We start from the raw sequence: 19647 nt of genomic DNA on the forward strand, positions 1-19647 counted from the left end.
CTTTTTCCCCAGCTTTTCCTATTTCGCATATTACATTATTATTTTCAATACTATTATTTAACAAATCCTTTGAACCCCCAAGGCACCAAATTGGATCAACCTGACAACTCCCTCCAGAATCAAGCCCAAATTATTATTATTATTATAAAATTAATAAAATAGTATTATAGTTATTACTATTACTATTATTATAAAAAATTCTAAGAAAGAAGTGTATTCTTATTATAGTTATCATGATTATTATTATTATATGATTATATTATTATTATTATTATTATTAAAAAAAAAATTAAAAACCATTCTTCTTCTTATTATTGCACTTACTGGTATACATTATCTTTTTTTTTTGGATAACGCCGGGTGTCCGAGCTTAGCCCGACTAATCCCACGCCAGGAGCAGCTAGCCCATCACATTCCCGGAGGTAAACGCGGATGTGCAGCGCAGCAGCCAGGAATCGATCCGTGCCCACACATCCTGAGATGCCAACACCAAGACTGCCCTTTGCCACTGCGCCTACATTATCTTTATTATTATTATTACTATCATGGTATACTTATTACTATTTTTTCGTAAGAATAAAAATTCCAAAAATCTTGGTTATTTATTGTAGCCATCATGATTATTATGAAAAATACCTCCCATATCACTGTGCTATCCAATGACTGTACTGCTTTTCCATATGCATGCATGTGTGGGTATATGAGTTCCCAATGGGAACCAAGGATGGGGTATTCAGTTTTCTAATTCAATTCTCTCGAATCACAATAGTGATTGTATTGGATGCTGTATTGCTTGGAACAAAACTCTGATGGCAGGCAGTGGGGTCCTTGTGAGTTCCTTGAGGTGAGAATAACCTTATATAGGTAGGCATTGTTCAATATTTAGTCTTTACCTCTAATTAGAAATTCCTTAATAAGAGAATACAATTGATAATTAAATAAAGAGCTAATTAGATATCACTTGGGAAAGGACCATGTAATGAATCCCTAATGCCTTTTCCATGCATAACAATATTCTCAAATCCTATTCTGATAGCAGACTTTGATTACAGATTCTTTGAACCTGGATTTAGCTTAGAAATTAAATAATCTACAGTAATGAGGCGATTTAACCAAATCTATAACAAAAGTAGTGATCACTTCTTTGATTTTATTGACCAATCTCATTTTGTACTCTCGGTTGCCATTGAGGCAGCTGGATTCCAACCTGAGCTGGAGCATTCAGACAACTCTCATCCTTAAAGGTTATGTATAGAATGACACATTTGACAAATTTGCGTTCAGAATGGTGATCTGTCCAATCATTTTACTATGGTTTAGTTTGCGTTGAGAGGAAGAAAATTTGATAGACTGAAGGATTTACAGTAAATCCTTCAAGCCTGCGACGAACAATGCAAAACTTCTAAAAAATAAGACAAAGAAAAAGAAAAATTAATGTCAGCATGGCTGATGGATGTTACATATGCTACACATCAGCTAATTAATTTAGCATCCTTGTGCTCCTGGAAATATTACATTCATCTATTATCTGTCACTTGAATTTTCCATGTTACAGGCACGAGCATCTGTTTCCAGGCCTTCGTTCTCCCTCGCACAAAATGTTAAAAATGAGTGGACAACCAAAGCATGATTCTTAAGTTGTAACAGGCCATCGTCAAGATGCATTTGTTGGTGACAACATTATTGCTGGTCCTCAATCAATTTTCTCAGACAGAGGTCTCAGTTTTCTTGTTTCCATCTGCCTTCCCTGCACCAAACCACTCAGCCATCTCGTCATCATCAGTAGATTTCAGGAAGTCTAACCTTCTCTGCAAGTTGACAGGCTTATCAACATTTTCAGTTGTTTTGGAAGAATGTCTGCTCCTTGCTGCCATCTCGATCTTCCACCTTTCCCTCTTTTCTACACTCCGAGACAATTCACTTTTACCACCAGTGATAGGGAAATCCACAAATCCTAAAATCTCGTGGTTTGGATGTGATCCATGATGATCTTCACTTTCATTCTCCACAAATCTCCAGAAATCTCCGTCTTTGCTTCGACTTGTTCCATCTCGTCTGTCCAAAGGCTTGTCATAGGCTTCGTCTCTCACAAAGCCTCCATTGGCATTGTGGGGTTGAGTAGAGTTGTCTGAATGTTTTGAGCTTTTGGGCCTTCTATAGTCACATTTCAGGCATACCATGTTTTTTCTGAAGTTTATGTAGTTGCACCTGTGCAACAACATACTACTATTTTCTAAAAGCAGTAGTAATTTAGGTGGGAGGTTGAAAGTAGAACTAGGATTAAGCCAATCCAAGGAAATAAAGTTAAAGAAAACTCACGAGTCACACTCCCACTCCCCTGGATTAAGTTGCCGCTTCGATGGCTTCTCTTTACATTGCATACATCTTGTATTCTTGGCAAAGTTCAAGAAATGGCATCTGTAAATGCTGCCGATCTTATGAGAAAAGGAGCAAGAAATATTGGAATACAAGGATGAATAATCCAAACAAACCTAACTTGTCACATATCCAGTCTCCCTTCTTCAATGGAAGATGTTCCAGATCCTCCCCTAGTTTCTGCACTTTATCCTGACACAATTCATCACAGCGCAAGCACTTGATATTTCTGGCAAAATTTATGAAGTTGCACCTGCCAATTCAAAAGCAGTAAAAGAAGAAGACAAAAGGAAGTGTTTGAGCTCCACAAATTAATCACGTTTTGAATGGCAAAATCTTCCATAATATTACTTTGGGCAATGCCAGTCCCCTTGCTTCATTGGGACATTAATTTGACCCAGTGTCGTTAAATTTTCTCCAAGAGACAAAAGCCTTTTAGAGGATGTGGCAAGTGGGGAATCTGCAGGTTCTTTTGTGCTCAGCACCAGCATTTCTTTCAGCAGCCTTCTCACTGAATCTTTAATCCTTGTACTTTGTGATGGCTTGTTCTCCACTGAGCCAGTAAAATAATCAAGCCCATAAGTCAATAAGATCCGCATAGCATCCACTGTCCGTGCACCTTCAGCCTCATGTGCCTTTACATATGCTCTGTCACAGTTTCCCCTCAGCATGCAGGAGCTGCAAACCTGCAAAGATGTCAATTGACTTAGATGTCATGATTTCCCTTTGCCTTACCTTGGGAAGGCCAACTGTTCGGTAAAATAAACTGAGTTGGATGGTTCCCAAATAATAACTAATGAGGAATATTATTCTGGGTTCAAGGGGAAAAGGGCACATAAATTTAATCACATACATTTCTTTCATCAATGCCCAGATATCCTCTTAGACGCTTTGCAGAGTTGACTACTTTCCTGTCTATGCTTGGGCATCCAGATTCCACAACCACGCTGATATCTTTTCTTGAAATGAACCTGGCCAAAGCAGATGGTGAAGAGCAAAAAAGCACAATTCACAAAGAAAATCACTAGATTTTGCCTCCAACAAATCAAGCAAGGCACATACAGCTGTCAATCATCATTAATGAATGCTATTGTTTCTTCCTTGTTCTTTTTTTTTTTGGGGGCGGTGGGGTGGAGTTTGGGGAATGAAAATTGTATGAATAGGATGAATGCAACAAAAAGGAAGAATAGATGTCCTAAGATAAACACAGCAGAGCATGGCAAATTGAAATATCATAGAAGAAAACCAAAAACAAAAAAAGAAAAGAAAAAAATAAAAGAACTTAAGTGGATCTATGTACATTTGAATCCTATTTGCTTACTAAAGCGACCTAGGAAGTGCAAATAAATGTAAAAATATTATTAAAAAAGCTCCAGAATCTCTTGCATCTGAGGAACTGAGGATCCCCCCAAGGCCACTGAAAAGCAACATGGCCTAATCAAAAACAATAAAAGAAACACTTTGAGCAATGATTTCTATTAACCAAGATTTTAGGAAACCATTAGACAGCCAAAATTTTAGCTTCGACCACTCCATTCCAGCTGCTTGATTTAGAAGACTAAAAATGATCTGTCCTGCTAGTCCTGAAAAAGTTCTCCATCCCTAACTAAATAGCTTAATTTTCCAATGAACTCACAAAAGCTGACATTAATCACATTCAGAGAAGAGGCTTCAAATTAGTCATATTTTTGTATGGAATGTGTGTCAGGAGATAAAACAGACCAAGTGGCCTCCTACTAGTTACATTAACTATGGAATGTGTCAGGTGATCTGAAACTGACTGGATGGGCCAAAGTCAAAATTCTTCCTCATGTAGTCATGAGTCCTTACCTTGCATCAAAGATCATATTTTTTTTGGTTGTGCAAAAATTGATCAATAAATAATCAAGGACACAGTCCGATGATAAGAAAGCTGCAAGGAAGTAGAAATGGTGGGAAAGTCAGAGAAGTAGAGCAGATAGCTATGAGACCAAAATCCTTAGCTGTTTTCTTACAGAGGATGCACTCCATGGTAGGAAGGACATGCTATAACCATGAGCGGTCTTATATTTTCCATTCTGCACAAATTGATCAATAAATTATTAAGGACATGGACTGATGATAAGAAAGCTGTGAGGATGGGAGAGTCATAGAAGTAGAGCTGATAGCTATGAGAGCAAAATCCTTTACTGTTTTTCTTGTAGAGGATGCGCTCTATGGTAGGAAGGAACATGGTATAACCATTAGAGGGCATATTTTTTCCATTCCTCAAAACTTGATATTATCAAGCACACAGTCCAATAATAAGAAAGCTGCGAGGAAGTAGAGATGGTGGGGGTGTCATAGAAGTAGAGCTGATAACTGCAAGAGCAAAATCTTTGAACTGTTTTTCTTACAGAGAATGGACTCTATGGTAGGAAGGACATGCCATAACCATTAGAGGCATTCTAGATTGCTTACTTCCTGTGAGAATAGCTAGAATATATCAGTACATAAAAGCAGAGCAATGGGTCTTCTTTGGCTTCCAAGAAGCCAATCCTAATTTTTGTTAATTTTGAATTAAAAATAAATAAACTAAAGTAGACCAACACAACCATGAGCCTGCTATTAAGTTATGTCAATTTGCATCTCACTGTATAATGAGGTCACTATTTGCATTTGCATACCATTGAGCTACATTCATAGTTATTATATATGAATGACAATTATAAGGATGATTGTATATCAAACATAATTGCGATGACTACCTGTTTTAAAATGATTCTCTCTAAGCCAAGGGCTAACTCAATGGTAAGGGCCGTCCAAACTATAACTAGGTCATGAGTCGTGACTTGTGTATATTAAACATAATTGTGTTGACTACTTGCTTTAGAATGATTATCTCTAGGCCAAGGCTAGCCCAGTGGTAGAGGCAATCCTGGTCATAAATAAGGTCAAGACTTTGAGCTTTATACCTTTTCCAGTGCAATGTAGCAAAAATGCAAAAAATTATTTTTTATAAATTTTCACAAGTTAACTACTTTCATTTTAAATTTGACAATTTGTTTTTAAATAAACATAAATTTTCATCAAATATTCATTTCTATTTCAATTGAAAAATTTTTTTTTACAGATAGAAAATATTATATACAATTATCACGCCACATTATTCATATCACTAAACAATCACAAAATACATGCGTGCATGTATGCATATACATATATATAAAAGCAAAGTCATTGGCCTTCTCCAGCTTCCAAAAGGCTATTCCTAGTCTCTAAAAATTCGAATTAAAAAACAAAATAAATTAAGGGTGGACCTATCGAATATGTTACTTTAATTTTTTTAAAAAAATTAAATTAAGACCACATATTTCCACCAATCACTCGTCATTATTTTGGTTTCACAATATTTTTTTCAATGATAAAAGGAAACATGTTTGTTATGATTTTGAAAAGAAGGCCTTCAAATTTCTACCAATTATTTTTTTTTCATTTTAAATTTGTCAACTATTCATTTTTAGAAATAGTGACCCCCTCCAATCCTTCCAAAGGGGATGGATGTAGATATGATAAGTCCCCTAAAATGTCATTGGAATTAGAAACATATCCACATTGTTCCCTAATTTCATTCAACAATATCCCCCCCCTCCCCCCCAAAAAGAAAAAATTCATTACCTCCTTTCCTTTGCTAGCCACATCACAGGGACTTCTTGTCCTTTTCTTAGCGTTTATATTTTTCGCAATACCTAACTCTCCTTCTAAATTCCTCTTTAAAATCTTGGGCACAACCTCACAATAGGGCTTTCTCTTATCTTCAAACAATTTTTTCATTCCTGCACCCATCTGCACAGACTTTCAATAAACCTTGGGACCATTAGATCCTTTTGCCTTAATGTCTGAGGCATCAGATAACCTACCCAAAACACCATCACCTTTATAAACCTTTGCTGCAGCATCCTGTTGCTCATCTGCAAAACCAGAATCTTCAACCACTTTAACACTTATATTGTTTCCTTAAAGTTGTCAAGAAACTTCTCCAAAATTGAGCTGCCGATTTTCTGTAATTGCTTGACAATATGATCTGTTCCATTTGAATCTTGGGGAACTGGAGAGATATTTTGGCCTTCGTTTACAGATGGACTTGAAAATTGGGCATCTTGGGCTTGCCCATTATGAGTTGCCCAATCCTCCTTTCCCTTAGGCTGGCTATCCAATTAAGGCCTTGAAAAACTTGGGCCTGCCCCTTATGAATGGCCCAATTGTCCTTTCCCTTAGACTGGCCATCCAAAATAGGACCCTGAAAATCACGGGCCTGTTCGATTAATAAGCCCATTTTATATAAAAATGAGCCCCTTCCTTTTTCCATTAACTTGCCCAGGTTTAATACAATAACCAATGGGCCAAAACGAGATTTTTTATCTTCCATTTCCCCTACCGTAACCCTAGCCGCCTCTACTGCAGATGCACCATCATCCCAAACCCTAGCCGCCATTGCAGTATGAGCATGCCTGACTGCCTGAGCAATACGAACATGCGCCTTGGTCGGATATCTTCTAGGGTTGCTGACCTGCAATCTTTGACTTGAGCTCAGCCCCACATTGAATGCACATATCATCTATTCCATTCGCAGCATCCTGCTTTCCCTGTTGGAACTTACTTCTAGGGTTGCTGCCCTGCAATCTTCAACTTGAGCTCAGCCCCACATTGAATGCACATATCATCTATTCCATTCGCAGCATCCTGCTTTCCCTGTTGGAACTTACTTTCACAGCCTTCTCCTACACCTGCCTTCCCTTTAATCACTTCTTGACTCCACGATTTGGGCTCTGAAGGCCTACCTACAACTGCACCTCGTGATTGAAACCCAAACACTTCGGCTAATTCACAGAACTTACTTGCGAAGTTGTACCAACCAACCCTTTTTGCTCCACCAGGGAAACACACAAAGAACATCTTACCATTCCAACCCAATCCTAACTCCAAAAACTTCCCCACCCTAGTCCACTTAATTGAAATCCAAAACAGGTCCACTTAATTGAAATCCAAAACAGCATATTCCCCATTCAGATCTTTCGAGAACACCTAACCAACTGAACAAAATCTGGAAGATCATACGCAAACCAGAGAACTGCCTCTTTTGGAAGTTTAATCCATCTATTCCAAGGGGGGTTTTTCTCAAGCACGAACAGAAACTGAATATCTCTCCCCTTTTCTAAACTCAAATCGAAGGTCTTCCCTTTGATTTGAATCGTGAACTCTGACATCACCTGCTACATTTGAAGCCATAGGGAGATTTTTGAGAGAGAGAAGAGAGGGGGAAAGTCGTTTGACATGAGAGAGGAATGACATAACTAGGTGTAATAGTCTTGGCACAACTTTGGTGAGGTATTGTCTACTTTGGCCTCCGGCCTCACGGATTTGTTCTGTAAAAGACACTTCACATAGTTGGAGCCCAAACCGTCCTTATAAGTCCACAATCTTCCTAGTACACATTTAATGTGGGATTGTGACATGCTCTCTTGTCTGATCTTTGACGCCCTTATCAAAGTGGCTTACACTTTTGTGTAGTACCCATAGGGTGATTTTGATACCAAATGTAATGTTCTTAGGCCTGGAGTCCGCTTTGGCCTATTGGCTTCATAAGTTTGTCCTATAAAAGGCACCTCACATAGTTGGAGCCTAAACCATTCTTATAAGCCCAAGATCGCCCTAGTATATATCCGATGTGAGATAATGACTCTAGGGCAATATAGTTTCTAATAATTTTCGCCCTAAAACTTAATCAAAGGAAAATGCTTTAGGCCAATTTTTTTAAACAATTACAAAATATTGTTTAATGAAAGTTCTACTTCTACACATGAAAATTCATGGGTAGGACAATTTCCTTATTTCATTTTGTGCCAATCATTTACTAATGTTTTGATATAGAAGTTTAGTTTTTTTTTCTTTTTAATGGAGAATAGTAACACTCCTCTATGATACCAAATAGTGAGAATCCATGTGTGGGTATATTAAGTGCAAAATTTGTTACATGTTCTGTAATTGGTGTTGATATTGTTGTGGGCATATAAAAATACTTCCAAAAGAAAAAAATTATTACATTTCAAAAAGTATAAAGCCCAAATATTTTCCTAATTATTTAATAGTTTGTATGATAGATTAGATATAAAAGAAGGGGAAAGAGATATATTAAAACTTGCTGAAGCTAGAGAAAGGAAGAGTAAGGACTTAGGAAATGTAAAGTGCATAAAAAGTGAGAAGGATATTGTCTTGGTTAAGGACAAAGACATTAAAGAAAGATGGAGAAGTTACTTTGGTAGGTTGTTTAATAAAAACCAAATAGAAGGCTTAAACTTAGAATTGTCAAATGAGGAAAATACTAAAAATATGAGATTAATTTGCAAAATTAGAGTTAACAAAGTTAAGTTGCACTAAAATAGATGAAAAATGGGAAAGCTATAGAATTAGATAACATCCCAATTGAAGTTTGGAAATGCTTAGGTGATAACAAAATTATAAGGTTAACTAATTTATTTAATACAATTATAAAAACTAAGAAAATGCCAGATGAATGGAGGAAAAACACTTTAATACCTATATAGAAAATAAAGGAGATATTCAAAATTTTAATAACTATCGTAGAATTAAACTTATGAGTCATACGATGAAATTATGGGAAATGGTAGTCGAACAAAGATTAAAGTTAGAAACGAAGGTCTTAGAAAATCAATTTGGTTTTATGCCTGAGAGATCTACCACAAAAGCTATATATCTTTTAAGAAGATTAATGGAAAAGTTTAAGGAAAAGAAGAGAGACTTGCATATGATATTTATTGACCTAGAGAAACCATATGATAGGATACCTAGGAAAGTTCTATGGTGGGTTTTAGAAACAAAAGGTGTATGTAGTAGTTCTGCTGATGTCATTAAGGATATGTACGATGGAATAATGACTAGTGTAAGAATTATAGATGGAGAAACTAGAGAATTTCCAATCACCATAGGTGTACATCAAGGATCTGCATTGAGCCCTTATCTTTTTGCTTTAATGATGGACCAACTAACTAAGAGTATTCAAAAGGAGGTTTCATGGTGTATGTTGTTTGCAGATGATATTGTATTAATTCATGAAACTAGGGATGGAGTAGAGGCTGAGTTAGAATTATGGAGAGAAACTTTGGAATCTAGAGGCTTTAGGATAAGTAGAAATAAGACAGAATATATGAAATGTAATTTTAGTAATGGTAGGAGGAATATTGGAGACAAAGTTAAATTTGATGATAAAGAAATAAATAACACTTGTAGATTTTGATACCTTGGATCTATTATGCAAGTTCAAGGAGAAATTGTAGATGATGTAATGCATAGAGTTAAAGTAGGTTGGGAAAATAGATAAGTGCTTCAAGTGTGCTCTTTGATCGTAAAATACCCTTAAAATTAAAAGGGAAGTTTTATAGGACAACTATAAGATCAGCTATGCTACATGGATCAAAATGTTGGGCAACGAAGAAACAAAATATCCAAAAAGTAAATATTGTTGAGATAAGAATGCTTAGATAGATGAGTAGTATAACATTGAAAGATAAATTAAGAAATGAACATATTCATGATAAGTTAGGTATAGCTCCTATAGACGATAAGATAAGGGAGGGATGACTCAGATGGTATGGACATTTGCAACATAAGCCACATAGTGCGCCAGTGAGGAAGAGTGAGTTAGTTACTATAGGGGGCAGTAGAAGGGGTAGGGGTAGATCTAAAATAACTTGGGAGGAGATAGTAAGGATTTAATATCCCCAAATCTGTCAAAAGAAATGATCCTTGATCGCACAAATTGACGGAAAAGGATTCATATAGCTGACCCCACCTAGTGGAACTTAAAGACTTGGTTTTGTTGTTGTCGTGTTGTTGTAATTTTTAAAATAAAACAATACATATGACATTTTTTAAAAGGATTCTTACATCTTTTACTAATTAATTATTTTAATTGATTATTTTGAAAAATGAAAGTTAATTTTTTTTACACATTTTTAAATCAAGTTTTTTTTTTTTTTTTACTGTTTGGATATTTTCATTTTGCAAGATGACAATTATGCTTTTCAAAAATAATTATGCCTATTAGAGGTAAGAGATAAAATCTCAAGGTTGATAGATGCATTAAGAGAACCTTATTTTTGTAGGCCTATATATACATGATTTTATCTCTTTATTCTTTGAGTTTGAGTAATAATGCCATTGGCTCTTCTCCAATGAACAAAAGTTGTCAAAAGAATGTGTACATGCATCATACATGTGTGTGTTTGTACATGGCCAATCATTCAAAAATAAGTATATAATGTTTATAAATTGCATTAACTATTTTATAAATCATTACTTAAGTAATTATGTTTTACCAGTGAATAATTAAATATAAAATATTAAGTTAATGTCTGTATTAGCAAATACCAAGTCTTCTTTAAAGAATTTGCAAGGAATCAATATTTAATATATTTAAAATTAAATAAAAATAGAAGCATGAGGAAGAAAAGTAGAAAAATAAAATAAAAATACAAAACACATATAAATTATTGTATGGGCATGCTGGGACCAGGAGCCTATGGCCCCAGGCCTCCAAGTAACTTCCACCCTATCATCAAACCACATAAGTTTATCTTGTCTCTCTGCAAGTCAGCATCATTATTCATGTCTTATTATTTTTTATTTTCAACAATACCACACTTTTAGACATAGTGATAATAAATCACAAAAAAGAGATATATCTAAACTAAAGATATTTTATCCATTGAAACTACTTTGGCACAAAACCAAAATTTCTTCCTGTTAATTAAACGCTATCAATCTTATCTAAAAAATTAAACCTTGGAAATACTTCTAATACACAATTTTTATTTTTATTTTTTTACAATTTCTTTCACTCAAAAGTTGATGAAATTTGATTAGTTATCTATACTACATATAAAAGCACAAATAGTATAAATCATTTTGTAGATAAAAATATCCTTATATTTTAAAAATAGGACAAAGAATTCCTGAAAAAAACTAAATACAATTAAATTTAAATAAAATTGTATTTAGAAAATTTATTTTAGATAGGTTAAGATTTGAACCTAAAACAGTAAAAATCATTTAATCATAAACAAGTAAACAAAACTAATAAACTACACTATAAAAATGTTAAAAAGGAGAAAATCATTTTGTGGATAAAAATATCTTTATCATTTAAAAGTAAGACAACATTTTTTTATCAAGAATTAAACTCAACTAAAATTTGATAAAATTGTATTTAGAAAGTTTATTATATATAGTTTAAGATTTGAACCTAAAATAAAATTCACTTGATTAAAAAAGAAAAATAAAAGAAATAAATGCTAAACAAAGAAAGATTCATTTTAAGAATACACACACAAACATATAGCAACCCTTTAAGCATCTGCTAGAACTATTATAAAGTGCATAAAATCATTATGAACAGCAATAATTTGACTCATCAAACATAAATATTAAAAATAAAATAAAAAACCTAGAAGTATTTTCCAGACAACAAAGGTCAAATAAATTAAGAGGAAATTCCAAATGGACTACTAAGTAATAAAAAACATAATAGTTATTGATTCACCAAACATTTTGCTAAAAAAAGATAAAATAAAACGAACAGTATCCAAATCCTAAATAAATAAAGTTTATCTTGAAAAAAATGTAACTAAACAGCATCCAAATCCTAAATAAAGAAAGCTTATCTTGAAAAGAAATGCAGAGTATGTAAACTAGTATGACATCTTCTAACACTATTCTAAAGTTTTCTAATATAATTCAGATAAACACTATCTTGGTCTTTTTTTTGTTTGGTTAAATAACAGGGACTCACACACCATGATCCAAAAGTCTACAGAACTTTTGGAGATGGGGAACAACAATAACCTGACTTGACAGTTGACAAAGATAAATATTAGAAATAAAATCAGACCTATTAGTACCCTCCAAATGACGAAAGTCTAATTTATTTGAAATTAGAAAAAAAACAATCAATAAACGATCACTAAGTAAATAAAATGTAATAGCTAAAGTGTTTAGTTAATGAATCATAATTTATTATATAAACATTGTCACTACTAATGCATATAGGAATTGTATATCAAAACTTGGAATTTTGCTTCTAGATCCCCTTGTCCTACTTTAGTATATAACTTAAACATGATTTCAATATTTTGAAAATTAAACAAATGACTCATAGGCAAATCATAAGAACAGTTAATATAGTTCCTAAGAAATTTTTAATTTTATACAAAAGTACTCAAATTTCATTTTATCCATTCAAAAATGTTAAAATTAATTTCATATATTAAAAACTTCATATGCAACATATGTGCAACTTATTTCTAAATGTCTGCATAAATTTTGTAAAAAGACAAATACCTTGCAGGCTAACATGTTTCGTTAGAAAAAAAAAAAATGCCACAAACATGCCTGTCACATAACAACCTATTAATACTGTATCCACATATTATTCTAATAATTTATTATATCACAATATAGCTTAATTCTATCTATATTTAAAGTTTTATCACGTAGATAAGATTGACTCATATGAAATCATCTTCTATAACGCATAGCTCTTGCTTCAAAAATTTTAATTTTATCAATAATGATTTATTAGAAAATATATTAGAAATATCAGATCAAGATAAGTACAATTACAATATGCTGTTATCAATAGATTTATAACACATATAGTATTGCGAGATATAGCTCTATTACAATTTTATAAAAAATAAAAATTAAATTTTCTTATAGACTCAAACAAGCACATGTATAATCATTTTAAGATTTAGGTTTTAAAAATTATAATTTTATTATTATATGAATACTTGTTATAACTATCATATTTTAGTTAATGCAAAACTATGTAGTGTCATCACTTCAAAAAGGCTGTCATATTTGGGTCAAATCTAAAACACTAACACTCTTTGAACGCTTTAATGACATGCATCCAACATTTCATGAAGATATCTATAATTTTAAATATATATATATATATATATATATATTTGTGTGTGTGTGTATTTTTCATATCTCACTTCTGAGGCACTTTTGAGGCTCTTTCAACACTTTTTTAATTGTATATGACCTTATTTTATTTTTATTCATAAAAATCATTATCAAAAAAATATCTCAACTTTTTCTTTAAAGAACAACTATGGTGAACTTATTGGACTTTTAATCGAAAAAGATATACATTGAGAATTTCTAGTAAACAATGAAAATGAAGATGTAAATCATGGTTTAAAATCGTGGTAGCGGGTAGCATAAGAGGATGTTACATAACGGGAATTGGGTGTAACGGTTGTGAATTTTTTCGAAGCATGCCCAACCTTGTGCATATCAGCGTACTTGCATGTTTTAAGCTTTTATCCCTTCTTAGAAAGAGTTTTAGCGTATTTTGGATCATTTAGTTCAAGTAACTAAGTTTTTTGGTAAGGACAACAAGTTTATATTTGTTTTAAACCACCATTGGTAGAAAATTATGCGTGTGTACGTATTTATACTTCTCCTTGTTCTTATCTGTGATAAATTCTTATGTGTGCTAAATTAATTAATAAAACAAAATACATTATACACTCCATTAATCTATTAGACACATAAGACTTACGAATAATACAAATATAAAATAGTTAGAAAAGAAAGAAAGTTGAAGTTGAAAAATATAGAACATAAATATCACATTACTAATATTGTCAAAATAAAATATTTTCCTAAGTTAGTATTTTTTTCAAATTGTTAATTAATGCATCTCTTGTGAGTATTTAAAGAAATAGTCAATTTTGTATCATTGTCATCCTCGTTATAATTCCCCCCCCCCCTCTCGCCATATGGTATATTGAGAATGATTTATGAATGAGGGAAAAAGTGAGAATAAAAAGTAAAAAATAAATTTTTTTTTTATGTAACGGTCCTGTAGTGGTTACGTAACAGCCATAACGGCCTTTACGTGATAGTTGCAGTCCGTAACAGCCGCTACAGTTGTGATTTTTCTTCCTGCCAATTTCGCAGTGTGTAACGATATCGGTAACCCAAAAAACCATTACGTAACAGTCGTGGCCTTTATTTAAAACCATGATGCAAATGTATTTATTAGAATTTTTTTATAAAGTGTTTTACAAATTATATAATTAAGTATTTGTCATATGCAATATAATTAAATATAATGTTATAACATTTTAGGGACCATTTGGTATTAGCGTAAAAAATTATGAAAATCAAAACTAGAAATGAAAACTATAAACTATAAACATAAAGTAAAAAAATGGAAACTAGTGACCTATTTGGTTAATATTTCTAAAACTAAAACAAAAGAAAAACATGATTAAACAAATGCTCATTTTTGTCCTTGAATCAAATAAAAAAATGATTTAAATAATAAAGTACCAAACAATCCAAATTAAAAATACAATAATAAAAGTAAAAATTAGCATAATTATTTTACTTAATGGTTATATTTCAAAATTCACTTTACAAGAACAATCTTAGTGTACATGATAATCGAAAAATAGTAGAAATATTTTCTAACCAGTTTTTATTATTTATTTTTTTAAAAAAAAATTGATATGTTATGGACATTTTTTTTTTAATTATATTTTAAATTCATATGGTCAATTTATTTTAATCTTAATTAAAAAGTATGTATAAAATGAACGATTTAATTCAAATTTGGATTATTCAAAAGATTTTGGCAACAGGTTGCCAAAACAATTTAAAACCGTAGAATTTAGTATTAAGATTTCTTGCAAACAACTAAAAACCAACAACAAAAACAAAAAACTGGTAATGCAAACAAACGCATTTTCATAATATATTCTTTAACTATATAGAAATAAAAATAGAAAAAAAAATAGAAATGATACTAAATAAACCCTTATTTTTTGTATCTTTGCTGGTAATGTAAACAAAAGCATTTCATAATATGTTCCTTCAATATACAAAAATGAAAATAGATAACAAAAAATAGAAATGATACCAAATAGACCTTATTTTTTGTATCTTATGTAAAATGTGAAAATGTAAAACCACAAGATTCCCACAACACCAAGGGTCTGAGGGGAGCAAAATTCATGCACCATGACCTTTGAGGCTAGTGTAAGACCCTTACCATCGTCTAGGCTCATCCTCATTTCTTTGTATGTAACAACTCAGTGCACAAGGCTCCTGCACCCTAATATATTTTTCGTGTATTTAAATATAATACCATACAATTTAAATTTGAGTCTATATCATGTCTTATCTATAGTTCTATGATTTGTTATCTCCGGGTATTTTTTTTGTGTCATAGCTCAATTCCATATCTATGTGTGTATTTTCTAATTGCAAAGAAAATATAAATTCTCATAGATAACTTCAACTATTCATGTTTTAAATTATAAACTTTATAACTACAATAATTGTCAATTAGCTTTAAAAGATTTCCAAACTACATTAGAACTATCTAAACACACCAATTAAAATTATTCACTTGCAATCATAAGTGTTGCACATGACATTACTGGTAATATAAAGATATGTAGTTACTATGCTAGTTACTTGTAAATTAGAAAGGCACATCACCCACAAAGATTTAGCTGGACTGAAAAGTAGAACATATAAACTCACGTCAAGATAGTGAAAGGCACTACTCTTTCCAATCTCCCAAGATGAGATGGCAATAATAATAATAACAATAATAATAATTTCTGACAATTGGGTTAGAGAGAAAGAGAGTTCCATGAATTAGCACCGTAGAAGGCAGTAATATAAAAATAGGTGCAGGATAACATCTAGAGAGGTGAGAGGCGAACTTAAGGATAAGACAACTTGCAAAGCATGAGATGCAAAAACATAAGATGGAAAATTTGAGGCTATAACCAGCTGAACTTACTAAAAGAGAATGCTAAGAATTAAATTAAGACAAGTGATTTTATTATGCAGGCTCAGACATGTCTAGGCAGGTCTGAAATAAGAAAAAAAGTTCTTACCTCCCACTTGAGCATTACGTCAAACAGGTAGCATGCACACTTACTTCAAATCAACAAAACAAAATACCTAAAACCTAAAATCTCACAGATCATATGCAAATCAAACAAATTCCTGTCTTCAAATTAACGTCTCATTACCTTATGAGATCAAACCGGTCCCTTGCAAAATTAAGGCATGCGGTCCGAATTACATTGGAGTGTTTTACACCCAATTCGGTATCTTGGAGTGGGCTTTCACCCCATTCAAAATACCCTTTGTTTAACAAAAGTTCCATCAGCTGCACCCATTCTGGCCACGGATGCGAAACCTGAACAGTAGATACTTTTCCTGCGGACAACGTCGAGTAGCTCCAATCGGAGGACTGCTCAGTTCTTCTCGCGAACCGGGTTTCTTGTTCTAAGGAATTTGATGATTGGAGCTCTTCAGATTCGTTCCAGAGGAAATCATGAGTTGGTTCTTGAAGTTGGGTTTTGGCGGTGTTGTGGAGATGCGCAGCGAGCGTGAAAATTTTAAGGCTTCTGAGTTGGTTCTTGAAGTTGGGAAGGAGAATACCATGAGTTGTTCGGGCAAGCTTATGCATCGTATAACGGTAGATCCTCTGCTCTTGGCGCGAACTCATCGATTACTCTATTGTATTTAAGGGAGTCCCTACTGGGAAGTTTACATTCTCGTGGTTGGAAGCCGGAGTTCACTATCGGATATTGGAACTAACGAGCTTGTCCAAGGGAAAATATTCTTTGCCGCGGAAGTGGGTAAATTAGTGAGTATAGAACACACCGTGTCTATCCTAACACATGATTTTGGTATATTTCAGATAGTTATGATTGTGGTGTTCTTGAAACTAAAATGTATGATCATTAGATTCCTCGTAGTTATTTGTATGTGATCGAGAATATTTTAAAAAATGACTTTTAGGAGTACACTTGATGAGCGCCCTAGCTCTCCTGATATCTTGATGGGCACTAAGTGAACAACCCTAAGGAGCCCATAGGGGCAACCTTTTGACATCCTCGAAGCCTGTCTTAGGCTTTCGTGTGGAATTGGGAGCTCCACGAACGATTTATTTGGGAATGGGGTTGTGCGAGCTCATACCAGAGGTTTGTATGTACGTCATTCTTAACCATCGGCTATATAGTTGGGTGGTATCATCTGAGACTTCAATTGTATTGAGGGGATGAGACTTACCTTCAATACTAGTGTAATGTGAGTTGTTTTCATTACCACTTGAGTCTAGGTTCCTTAGTGATGACCTTAGTTGGTTTAAGGACTAGCAAGCCATGAGGCTTGATCACTAGGTTAGACACTTGAATTTTTCTTTGTATAAGGATGAGTATGCTGGGTAGACTCTGTGTAGCCTTGTTGTCGCACAAGTGTGACTCCTTTACACTTTGGGAGGATTTTGGTAAAGGGCGATTCCTTTTGGTAATTAAGAACTCCATGTCCTTGATAGTTGGTATTAGAGCAGATTTCTCAATCTTGAATAGGGAATGGGATGGAAACTATTCACATCGACTCAATTATAGGTTCTCGATTTGCAACATTAAGTGGGAGAAGGAGCAAATTACCATTGAGTATGTTCTTGTCTTGTGCTCCCATCTTGTTATGTAACCCGTTGCAAGTAATGAATTGAAAGTTCTCCTTTATGAATATATATCTTGCAAATGTTAAGTTACTTGATGGTACTCTATACCTTAATAAGGGATGAGGGTTGATGGATGGGAACAAAAATGAGAATACCTAGTGCCTTTAAGGCATGTAAGATAGCCACACTTTAGGATTTGTCCTATTGTAGTTGGCATTAGAGTTGTTATGGTTGCTACACTTTCGGATTTGTCTTATTGTGGAGTCATACTATTATGGTTGGTATGGCAGCTTGGATGGTTTATTTGTTTAGATAATGCGGTGTCCTCATTCCACAGGCAGAGTGATACTTTTCAATTTGGTCAAAGTGGATGATTGAAGGACTTCGTCCAAGGGTGTGGTTACAGAGTGTGAGAAGTTTGTACCCATAAAGAAAGGTAACATTCTTTGATCTATGGGGAAGAACGAGTTGTGAGCACATTGGACAAATATACTCGAGCCACGAGTGTGGCTTGGTATTCATTGTAGTGAAGACGTCTACCTAGTGGAATATTGAACATAAAGGAATCACGAATTTTGCTAATTCAACTTCGTTGGAACCCAATTACTCATATAATATGTTCTGGAGGGAGCGGATGCGGTTGGATATTGCTATTTTAGAATTAACGAAAACGTAGTTGTGTAACTTACATTTGATGCCTTAATTAATGACCCATGCTAGGGGGCATCGTGATGAGTTTTCCAGAGGGCATTGTGGTGAGTATTTATCGGAGGGCATTTGAGCCATGCTACCAACGGGCAAATGTTTTGTTGTAGCTTGGGGGTCTTGTAATAAGAACTACCATAGGGTATTTGGGCCATGTTGCCAGCAAGCATAAGTGCCATTATGGCCAGAAGGCCTTTCTTCTTTGTTGTTGTTATGCAAGTTTGTGCGGAAACTAAGCTAGAGGACTTTCTATTAGTCAAAATTTTGAGTCCAAGCTAGAGGGTAGAGATGTCAAAATGGTAATCACAGCGAACTGTGGTTAAGATTGGTTTTTTCAAAGGACAAAAGACTGGAGATTAATGAGCTTCGATTTGGATAATGATGATGAATTGTGGTTGAGATTCGTTTTGTTAGAGGACAAGATATTGTGAATCGTTGACCTTCAAGTTGGGTTTAAGATTTCTATGTCTAAGGACATGGAAGATTAGTTTCAATATTGAAAACTGTCATCGATGGACTAACTTGAGCTTGAGACTTGAGGACTTGACAAAGTTCTCGTATTGATCTTGTGGTTGGATTTGAGTTGGATGGTTAACTTCAGAATGGTGGTATCTTGGATATATTGGTTATCTCTTGAGGACTTAGGTTGCAAGCCTTGTTAAGTTCAATTTTGTTTTGGGAGTTTCCTTAATTAGGGTGGACTCAACCTTGGAGTTGTGTTTGTGGGATTCCTTGGGTGGGAACTGGCCTTTGGAATGACTTGTTAGATTTGAGCTTGGTTTGGACTTATCCTTGGAGTCATGGTTGTGAGACTCCTTGGGTGGGGACTTGCCTTTGGAATGACTTGTCAGATTTGAGCTTCGTTGGCTTGCTAGACATGGAAAATTCCACGATGTTGAGATCGACTATTTATGAGGAGACTCTAAGGTGTTGTGTTTTTGTAAGACTCTAGGGTGGAGATGCACTTTGGTAATAGTTGTTGGTTTCTTGGATGTTTACTTGGTTGGTTGTGCTAAGTA

At 33.9% G+C, this 19647-nt stretch overlaps 1 protein-coding gene across 2 annotated transcripts; it reads right to left on the reverse strand.

Annotated features, from left to right (window-relative positions):
• Window positions 1-1405: 1405 nt before the first annotated feature.
• Window positions 1406-17124, reverse strand: LOC131152812 (uncharacterized). 2 transcript variants are annotated; one of them, XM_058104688.1, is made up of 6 exons: window positions 16479-17124; window positions 3230-3347; window positions 2728-3062; window positions 2498-2629; window positions 2320-2418; window positions 1406-2208 (listed from the first exon to the last, which is right to left on the reverse strand). In XM_058104688.1, exons 1-6 carry the CDS (start codon window positions 16958-16960, stop codon window positions 1707-1709), a joined length of 1668 nt encoding a protein of 555 aa, XP_057960671.1. In that variant the 5' UTR covers window positions 16961-17124; the 3' UTR covers window positions 1406-1706. The 2 variants fall into 2 exon arrangements, with proteins under 2 accessions (XP_057960671.1, XP_057960670.1); XM_058104687.1 differs by having other exon boundaries at window positions 2320-2427; window positions 16479-17083.
• Window positions 17125-19647: the final 2523 nt, after the last annotated feature.

This window comes from Malania oleifera, chromosome 4, assembly GCF_029873635.1.
Source record: "Malania oleifera isolate guangnan ecotype guangnan chromosome 4, ASM2987363v1, whole genome shotgun sequence".
NCBI lineage: Eukaryota > Viridiplantae > Streptophyta > Magnoliopsida > Santalales > Ximeniaceae > Malania > Malania oleifera.

Coding starts and splice junctions, on each gene's coding strand:
- LOC131152812 (XM_058104687.1), bottom strand. CDS start 16,960: ATGAGTTCGCGCCAAGAGCAGAGGATCTACCGTTATACGATGCATAAG. Junction 3,063..3,229: donor TGGGCATTGATGAAAGAAAT/GTATGTGATTAA, acceptor ACATCTTTGCAG/GTTTGCAGCTCCTGCATGCT. Junction 2,428..2,497: donor GGAGACTGGATATGTGACAA/GTTAGGTTTGTT, acceptor TAAGATCGGCAG/CATTTACAGATGCCATTTCT.